This window comes from Gadus morhua, chromosome 22 (assembly GCF_902167405.1).
Source record: "Gadus morhua chromosome 22, gadMor3.0, whole genome shotgun sequence".
Lineage (NCBI taxonomy): Eukaryota > Metazoa > Chordata > Actinopteri > Gadiformes > Gadidae > Gadus > Gadus morhua.
Genome location: NC_044069.1, coordinates 21,854,049 through 21,864,271, shown reverse-complemented (window position 1 = coordinate 21,864,271; position 10,223 = coordinate 21,854,049). Strand labels below are relative to the sequence as shown.

The 10,223-nt window shown below is 47.7% G+C and overlaps 1 protein-coding gene across 1 annotated transcript in view; it reads right to left on the bottom strand.

Annotated features, from left to right (window-relative positions):
- Nucleotides 1-255: 255 nt before the first annotated feature.
- The window catches only part of gabbr2 (gamma-aminobutyric acid (GABA) B receptor, 2), a gene marked incomplete in the record, with an annotated part of 189,734 nt that continues 179,766 nt past the window's right edge, over nucleotides 256-10,223 (bottom strand). Inside the window, 2 exon segments of the mRNA XM_030347822.1 lie at nucleotides 256-658; nucleotides 3,862-3,979. Of these exon segments, the coding sequence (XP_030203682.1) occupies nucleotides 493-658; nucleotides 3,862-3,979 (284 nt within the window).

Here is a 10,223-nt window from a genome sequence, read left to right as displayed (position 1 = left end):
TTATGTGTGTGGTGGGCCTTAGTCGGTGTGTGTGTTTATGTATTTATGTGTGTGCTGGGGGTGTGTGTACATGTGTTTATGTGTGTGGTGTGTGTGTGTGTGTGTGTGTGTGTGTGTGTGGTGTGTGTGTGTGTGTGTGTGTGTGTGTGTGTGTGTGTGTGTGTGTGTGTGTGTGGACGTTTGGAGGGGGGCAGGGGTCCTTGTTGTTTTTGATTGTCCTCTCTCTCCCTCTCTCTCTCTCTCTCTCTACTCACAGGGTTTATGTTTGGAAACGAGAGGGAGGGAGGGAGGGAGAGGTATGGAGAGTGTAGCTCACCTCCCCCCTCCCTCTTCCTTCCATCCTTGTATTTTATTCACTCAGCTTCTTCTTCAGGACAACAAATGCACTCTTTGTGCCGATGACGTCAGTCTATTTTGCTGTAGAAAAGAGGAACCGTGGACCGGGAGTGTCCTCCGCAGACGCAGGGCGCCAAGGGGGGCCGTCGGAGTCGCTCACAGACCAGAGACCATCACCCGGTAGGACGGGGGCATGTGTCTGTGTCGCGGGCTGGACCCGGGGCTGTCGTTGGGGCTGGTACAGCTGGCGTCCACCCCGCCTATGGACGGGAGGTATGCGTGGTGGAGGATGGGCAGCTGCAAGGACAGCCGGCGCTGTATGCTGCACAGGGACAGGAGAGAGCAACAGCGGTGTTATTGTGTTATAAAGACTTGGTTTACTGCACACCGGGCGTACAGTAAACACAGTACAGTGTCGTCCCCCCCCCGGAAAGATGGACAGAGTCCGGGCCGGTAACCCCCAAAGACTGCATGGGGTGGGGTTACCTGCTTTCCTGGTGTGTCACGGAGAAGTTCTACCCAAGAAAACTCATTGGTGGATCGAGCTTTCAGAGGGCATTTTTATTTGTGGTTTTAAATAATGGCCAGTCTACACAGTGTTGATTTGAGACCTTTACAGACACTGTTCTACAGTTTATCTCTGCTGCCTGAGTTTATGTTCACCAATAACACGTTTACAGATCCCAACCTTCTGTATTACGTATTATGTATTATGACTATGATTGGTCGAAACAAATATGAAGTAAAATCAAAGTGAAAAGCCCTGTTCGCCCAGATTTGAGCTCACCTGCCATTCGACTTTAGGTGTTAATAAGAAGTCTGATTTAAGAGACTCATTTCATGGAGGTAAGTCCTCATGGTTCATGATAGATACTGTTGAGAATGGGCCAGATGTGTGAGAGACCAAGGTATGCCTGCCTTCTGTTCAGCATGTCCCCCATGCACCCTGCCTCTTCTGTGTTCTCTATATTATGCCCATGATGCCTCCCATGATGCCTTCTGAAATCATGCCTCCACCTGATGAGGGATCACACCAGGGATTTCTACTGCTCATGAGACCACCAAGACCAGCAACACCAGCACCACCAACCACTAACACCAGCACCACCAAGAACATCAGCACCACCATCACTACCACCCCCGACACAATCACCATTACTACCACCCCCACCACAATCACCATCACCAACCACCATGGAAATCATTACATCTTCGCTTCAACTCAGACAAAGCGTATAATCTGAACTGATCAAAACTGTGGAAACCTGAAGCCGTTTTGACGTTTCAGAGGGATAATGTTGCAATGGACATAATTCGGAGACAGCTTGCTTACAATGTAGATTGCATCCGTGCCGCGAGGATCCAATCCCCCAGTCACATGCGCACACACACATACAAACATTATTTGCGTAGACGCGCTTGATTCTGACTGAGGCTGACAATGCTATCCCTCTTTTCTCCAAACCACCCCCACTCTTTCTTCTCTCTCTCCCCCCCCCTGTGTGCGCGACTTTCCGTGTGATCAAACATTCATGTGACACGGAAAAAAGCTCAGAGTCCTCCTTTACTTCAGTCCTCCACCCCCGTCTGCTTCTAGAGTGGCCGCGTCTTCCTCGTTGCTTACGTAAGTGCGTGTAGGGGACTCTGTCTTCCTGTCCTCTCTTTCATTCTTCCTTCTCCCCCTTTTCTCTCTTTCTTTCTCCCCCTCTTTCTCTCTCTCTCTTCCGTGCATTGTACATCACTCTCTTTCTCTCTCTTTCATTGTTTCTCTCCATCTTTCTCTCTCTCTTTCTTTCTTTCTATCCCCCCTCATTATTTATTTCTTCCCATCCTTCTCTCTCTCTTTCTCGCTCTCTTTTTCTTTCTTACCCCTTTCTCTTTCTCATCCTTTTTTTTCTCCCTCCCTCTCACTCCCTCTCACTCCCTCTCTCGTTCCTTCTTTCTTTCCTCATCCACCTGCCACTCGACCTCCTCTCCTCGCTACATCCTCGCTCTCCCTTTCCCCCGTCCCTCCTTCATCCTGATGCATGTTTTCCTGCCTTTTCTTCCATCCTTTCCTCCAGGTCCCCGTTAAACCAGTTCAGGACAGAGGGGCTCTCAATGATGCATGAGCCCCCACCCACAAGCCCACCCCCACCCACAAGCCCATCCCCATACACTCCTGTTGATGAAGTTGACATTCCTTCGCAGGCGCCACCACCACCACTGCGCTGCTTGGTGAATAATAAGCGAGTGCGGGTCTGTATTGGTCGCACGTAGATCTCCATCCTTCCAAAGGGCTTCGGTCGAGTCCGACACAACAGCCTCTTAATAAAGTCGGAACAACCCAATAGTCGGAACGCAGGGTAAACGGTGGGAATATGCTACAACAAGGGACATGCATCCATAGTCCATACAGATTTCTTCATGTATCTATGTTTATGTGTGTGTATGTTTGTGTTTGTGTGTGTGTACTGTACCGACAGATATATTGTTGCACCTTCTTCTGACAAATGTACTTTTTGTAAGTGGCTTTGGATAAAAGCGTCTGCCAAATGCCCTTAATGTGTTTGTGTGAGTGTGTGTGTGTGTGTGTGTGTGTGTGTGTGTGTGTGTGTGTGTGTGTGTGTGTGTGTGTGTGTGTGTGTGTGTGTGTGTGTGTGTGTGTGTGTGTGTGTGGGTGCGTGCAAACGAGAGGCGTATGTCTTTGTGCATGTTCTGTCAGGCTTAAGAGATACATATGTGGTGATGCCGCTTGCATCTGAGTTTGGGGCGAGGAATGCGCTATGCCATAAAAAAAGAATAGGTCCTTTTCTCTGTGACAGCTTGGTTGCCAGAGCAACTGCCTCTCAGTGCTGCTGGTTGTTGCGAAACGTGTGACGTCGTCTACACTGATGAGGAAAGCTGCAAAGATAGAGGGGGAGGCATTTGGTAGTTCTGGGAGAGGAGAGGAAAAGAGTGGAGAGGAGAGGAGAGAGGAGGGAGAGAGAAGGGAAGAGAGGAGAAGGAGAGGAGAGGAGTGGTGAGGGGAAAAGGAAGGGAAAAGAGGAGAGGGGCGGAGAAGAGAGGAGGAGAAGAGGAGAGGAGAGAGGAGAGAGAGAAGGGAAGAGGAGAGGAGACGAGTGGTGAGGGGAAAAGGAAGGGAAAAGAGGAGAGGGGCGGAGAAGAGAGGAGGAGAAGAGGAGAGGAGAGAGGAGAGAGAGAGGGGAAGAGAGGAGAAGGAGAGTAGACGAGTGGTGAGGGAGAAAGCAAGGGAGGAGAGGAGAGGAGAGGAGAGGAGAGGAGAGGAGAGGAGAGGAAAGGGGAGGAGAGGAGAGGAGAGGAGACGAGTGGTGAGGGAGAAGGCAAGGGAGGAGAGGAGAGGAGAGGAGAGGAGAGGAGAGGAGAAGAGAGGAGAGGAGAGGAGAGAAGGAGAAGAAGATGAGAGGAGTGCTGAAGAAGAAGGAAAGGGATTAGAGGAGAGGAGGGGAGGGAAGAGGAGACAAAGAAAGAAGAGAAGAGAAGGCAATGGGGAAGGGGGACAGGGGCCAGACAGGAAGAACTTACTGTTCGGGGGAGTTGATATCCTCCAGGGGCCCCCTGTTTATTCTTGAAGGATCTACGGACCCCCACTGCGCCTGGGGCTTCTGCTCCAGGTGGTTCTTCAGGATTGACTTCTCCCCGTCTGCAGGGGGAGAGAGAGAGAGAGAGAGAGAGAGAGAGAGAGAGAGAGAGAGAGAGAGAGAGAGAGAGAGAGAGAGAGAGAGAGAGACACACACACGCCCACATCACAAATCAGAACCAGCCTGGGTGCCGACAGAAGGCAACACGGGTGTCACCCTGAGAGGCAGCTATAGAGTTACTCTGATGTCACCAATAATAAAGATCAGTGAGGCGTTTTGGTAGAAGTCTCTGATGTTTTGAAGATGCTAAACGTTTTATAAACTAATAAACTCTTAACCAGTGAGCTATTTAAAGAGCACATGAAAATAAACAGGGTCTGATGGAATCCAGAAAGAGAAATACAATCACAGAGAAAAGTAGGGAGATCAGCAGGAGAAAGAAGAAATAAGAAAATAAAGAGAATAGACAATAATGGAATGGAAGGACAGCGATAGGAACCTCTCTCTCTTCAAAGGAACCTCTCTCTCGCCAAAAATCCCTCCATAACATGATTTCTGCTCTCCTCTGATGCCACCGTGGGAGATGGCGAGGAGAAAACACGATCAAGACCGCGGTAAACAACCTTATCACTCCTGCAGAACACCCCTCTCTCTCTCTCTCCCTCCCTCTACCCTTGTCCCAGATTTCTGCTAGACGGTAGACTTTCCTCTGACCTGATTCACGATCCCATTCAGAGGAACCCTCCTCCCTCATTGGTAGGTTCAGCGCCATAAAGTTATTCTAGAACCAAAAAAAAGGCTTGTGCTCCGTGTTCTTTAGGAAAAAGCCGAACCATGTACGTCTACGAGCTGTGTTAAAAGCTCTGCTGTGGATATTTATACACACCTCTCGTCTCCCAGTCAGATGTAGCGCATACATTTGTGTCTATCAACTAGCATCTGGAACTTTTTTAAGAGGATTAGAATATACAGAATACCTCAAAGAAAAGTTTGTCAAGTGTTTGAATACAAAGTGGTGTTTTCAAAGGTCATCTTGCATCTCCTGTCGGAGGGCGGGGGAGGGTAAAGGGAAGGGGGCTTTGCTGTAAGAAATACACACTCAAAATGAGCTCTTATAAAGAATTGACTCAAAGTTGCAGTGACAATGACGCAATGTAAAATCGTGTCAAGCCCCGTGATCCGAAAAACAACAATGTGAAACTTAGCTAACTCATGCTAATTCTAGTTAACTCAACATAGTACTGCGGTGGCTAACTTAGGCTAACTGAAGCCCGCAAGGGATCACAACTCAGGCAAGTTGGTCCATCAAGAATGAAAGACAGATAGAGAGAAAGTCACTTCTCAGCCCTCAGTTTGTGATGGTAATCGCTGTTGACACTGCGTCCCACTCATTCATTCATGATCTCCAACAAATTGAGACCCTCTCTCTCATGAATACTCATGTTGGGAGTTAAGAGCTGGAGATGATGATAATGACGATGATGATGACGAGGATGAGGCTAACGATAACTGTCATCCATAAACAGATTAGAGGCTGTTCTGTGAGCACTTATGGAAGGTTAGCAGACCTGCGGCTACTGTATATTCCTATGACCACCTGATCTGGTTGGTGTATGCCATTGATTATGTGGGAGCGACATGGCTGCCTCAGATATGAAGAAACACAAAAGGGCGCCAACTTTGACCATGTAGCAGCCTCTCGCCATCTTACGTCCGCTGGTCCGGGCTCACGAGCACAGCCTTCAAGAAAGTACATATGTGTGCATTTCAATAAATTCAATAATAGATAGACTAGTAGATGTAGTTGCATAACGCAGAGTGGAAAATGCCCTCGTGTCAAATGTGCACTCCTGCATACAAGTGCATTGTAGTGGCGGTGTCGAAAGGGATGCGTCATGATCCCACCTCAGGGGTCATGACACATGCCATATCATATACAAGTTAATGACTGTAGTAATACAGGGGCCCCAGCAAAGAGGAAACATGTTCCTCTGCCGACAGCCCCCGCCCTCTGATCCTCCGCAGATTGTGCACCTATAGTTTACTTTGAATGTTCTCGCGACCTTCATTCTGCGGTCATGGATTGATCGTCTATTCTTGACAGAACCCCTTGCCAGAGTTGGGATCCCTTGTGGGCTTCAGCCTAAGTTAGCATGCAGCGAGCTCTGTGACGGCCTAGGTTGGAAGTAGAAATAGTGTTCAGATCGATATTTTCGACTGTGTTTACGTGAATTTAAGGTCTGTTACGTAGGCCTACATCTATACTTCTTGATGTTTAGCGTCGCTGTTTTACGAATAGAACTGGTAAATATTAATTTATCATATAAATCAATATAGGCGATTGTTTATTTATTTTCTTTTAAAGGAATTAAAATAACGACTGTTATTTAGGCCCAATCACATTTCTACCCCTTACCCCTTCCCCTTACCTCTTCCCCTTCCCCTTCCCCCTCCCCTTGTTTTGAAGGGGTAAGGGGTAAGGGGTAAGGGGGAAGGGGGAAGAGGGGAGGGGTAAGGGGAAGGGGAAGGGGAAGGGGAAGGGGTAGAAATGGGATTGGGCCTAAATAGCCTGTTAGCGGAAGGAATGTCTGGAAGGACTTAGTGTAGCAGTAGGCGCCTTATGAAGCCGAACAGGGAATCCACTGGACAGAACATGGTCCGATTGGCTGATAATTATTTTTTCTCATGGGCCCCCTGTTTCTCCAAGAGGGAGCACAAGTCTCTTTGCTGGGCTCTAATTATCCTGGAGCAGGCTTTGACAATGCCATTTAAGCTATTCTTGTCCTTGACAGACGACCCGTTAAACCAATACATTAATGAAAACCTTAGAAGACTCAATGAATGATTGATAAAAAAGAAGATAGTGTTAGTGATAAGTTAGTGATTAGAGTTAAGGTTTCCACATGGAGTGAATTCTTGGTTGCCAACGCTTGACAACAGTTTCTTTGTTTACAACGAATTTGACTTCAGAGTTGAGAATCGTTCCTTCATACTCATATGTGTCTCACATTTCAAAGTCTTCGCCATGTAATACTGGCTTTGAGTTGCAACATTTTTGAATCAATAATGAATTGTTTGAGTTTTTGACACCTTAAGGTCAAGGAATATATCATCACACCATATGACGAAGGCAGGTAGGGCACGAACATGATCTGACTCAGAACCCCCTTCTGCCTTGATAAGAGACGGTAGGGGGTGCGGCTGTCAGAGACTTTCTCACAAAGGGTCTGCCCTTCTGGAGACATCCTACAGCTATCTGTATACACAATGAAAAGCAGGGAGGACAGGACACAACCTGGGGATGAGCCCGTGTTGGAGACCTTGGTGTTGGACTTAAGTCGGTTCACCAACACCTGCTGGATCTATCAGTTAGAAAGTCTAAAAGCAACACTAAAAGCTTATCTGGTCATTTAAAATAAGAAGCAAGTGGCTCGATCTATGAATGCGCTGCATCTTGTTAGTGGCAGAAGATAAATCAGCAAATAAAAGTCTCCCATGAGCCTCTACACCTCCAAGGCTGTGTAGGCTAACTGCAAGAGGTCAAGATTGCCATCAATAAGGCACCAAAAAGATATTCTCAAAATTGTTCATGACAAGAAATGTGAGGGCAAAGGGTCAAAATCATTCAGTTCCTTGGGCTCTATAGATTTTTGGATGGCTATTGTAGTGGTTGTTCTCCAGATTGTAGGTCTGGAAGAGTTTATTGAAAACCTCACTAAGCTGGTCAGCAGAATGGCGCAAAGTGCGCCCACAGATGGCATCGGGATCATTCTTATGTTCACCCTCTCAAACAGGGCTGGGACACATTCCTGAGGTATCTCAATATCATGCTGAGCTACGAGAGACCCTCTCGGCATGGAGACATTTTCATATAACTCAGAGATTTCAGAAAGAAAGAAAAATGAGTTGATAGTGTTCGGCCAATTAGAATCATCATCCTTTAAATTTATGGAATGTTAAGTCACATTTACACATTGATTAATACAAGATCACCAATGCTATATTAGATTTCTATCTTTTCCCTATATTTCAAATCAGCCTGCCTTATTTAATTTCACACTTCAATGGAGACAGCCCTATTTTCCAGAGGATCGCCAGTTAATAGATCTGTTTCTGAAAGAAACAGATCTATTTTCAGTTTCTTTTGTTCTTTCAGAACTGATTCAAACTCATGTATTGCCCAGGGCTTGTCATTTGTATAAGTAACAACCTTCTTAGTTGGGATGACTGAGTCCATACAAAATGTGAATATGAGATAGTTCAATAGTGTCATCAGCTGCATCGTTAAAGCATCGCCAATCTGCACAGTCACAACATGCTTGAAGAGAGGAGACACTGTCCTCTGACCGACGCTTATGAGCACCAACGTCTGAGTCCCATCCACTCTCTGCTGTGAGCTTCTGGGTTTGTTCCGATCTGTTGGACTCTCTGCCTGGTAACTTGTAAGAGTGACCTCACCTCAGGGCTCCCAACTCGTACTCTGATCTGACAATAGTCTGACAGTTGGTTCCTAATGAAGAAGCTTCATGGTGACTTTTTTCTCCCCTTCTTTTCTGGAAGTGTGGGTTTGCAAGCCGATGACATGACAGCGATGTCTTATTCCATTTCAATCTGTGTGAGAGTTCATATTAAAGTATAACCCCTATGAACCCCTTTTAAATAATTATGAATGCAGGCCATCACATGCAGATGCCTCTCTTTATAATGAAACATATGTGTGTGTATACACGTGTGTGAGTGTGTGTGTCTGTCTGTGTGTGTGTGTGTGTGTGTGTCTTTTTGCATGCATAGGCATGGGCAGATGTGCGCACAGACGTGTGCATGTGCAAAAGTGTGTGCGTATTTAAGTGTGTTTGCATTTGTGTGCAGAGATGTGACTGTGCATACATGTGTGTATGTGCATACGTGTGTGTTTGTGTGCATAAGTGTCTGTGTGCATGTGTGTGTGCATACGTGTGTACATGTGTGTGCGCATGCGTGTGTGTTTGTGTGCATAAGTGCCCGCGTGCATGTGTCTGTTTTCGGACCGTTTACGAGAGACAAAGAGGCACGCCTCATTACGAGGGACCCTCATTAACAGACAGCCGTTTGGTTGCATAAGCGCCGACGCTCGCAGACAGAGAACCTCTCTGTCTGCAGCAGACACGCTCTGCTTCCGATCATCAGCACGGCGATGCAGCTGGTTCACTCTCTCCGTCTCCCTCGCTCTCCCTTTTTAAATAATTTCTGACTCTCAAACATAGCCATTAGACAATCCCTGGGAACATTGTGTACCACATCATCATCGCCAGCGCATTATCACCACCACTACATCACCACCCGCACCACTATATCCACCACAGAACCTCAACCACCACCACCACCACCACCACTATAACCACCACATAACCTCCACCACACTACCACCACCACCACCACCACTATAACCACCACATAACCTCCACCACACTACCACCACCACCACCACCACTATAACCACCACATAACCTCCACCACACTACCACCACCACCACCACCACTATAACCACCACATAACCTCCACCACACTACCACCACCACCACCACCACTATAACCACCACATAACCTCCAGCACACTACCACCACCACCACCACCACCACCACTATAACCACCACATAACCTCCACCACACTACCACCACCACCACCACCACCACTATAACCACCACATAACCTCCACCACACTACCACCACCACCACCACCACCACTATAACCACCACATAACCTCCACCACACTACCACCACCACCACCACCACTATAACCACCACATAACCTCCAGCACACTACCACCACCACCACCACCACTATAACCACCACATAACCTCCACCACACTACCACCACCACCACCACCCCTATAACCACCACATAACCTCCACCACACTACCACCACCACCACCACCACTATAACCACCACATCTCTGCCACCACCACCACCACCACCACCATAATCACCACCACATAACCTCCATCACACCACCACCACCACCACCACGACCACCACATCACTACCACCACCACCACATCACCACCAACAACACCACCACAACCACATCACCACCACCACATCACCACCACCAACACCACCACCACATCACCATCACCACCACCACCACATCACCACCAACAACACCACCACGTCACCATCACCACCACCAAATCACTATCACCACCACCACATCCCCACCACAACGTATCATCCCCCCCACCACATCTACACCATCACAACCTCACCTTCCCCATATCATCACCTCCACCACATTACCACCACCTTATCCCCAACAACAC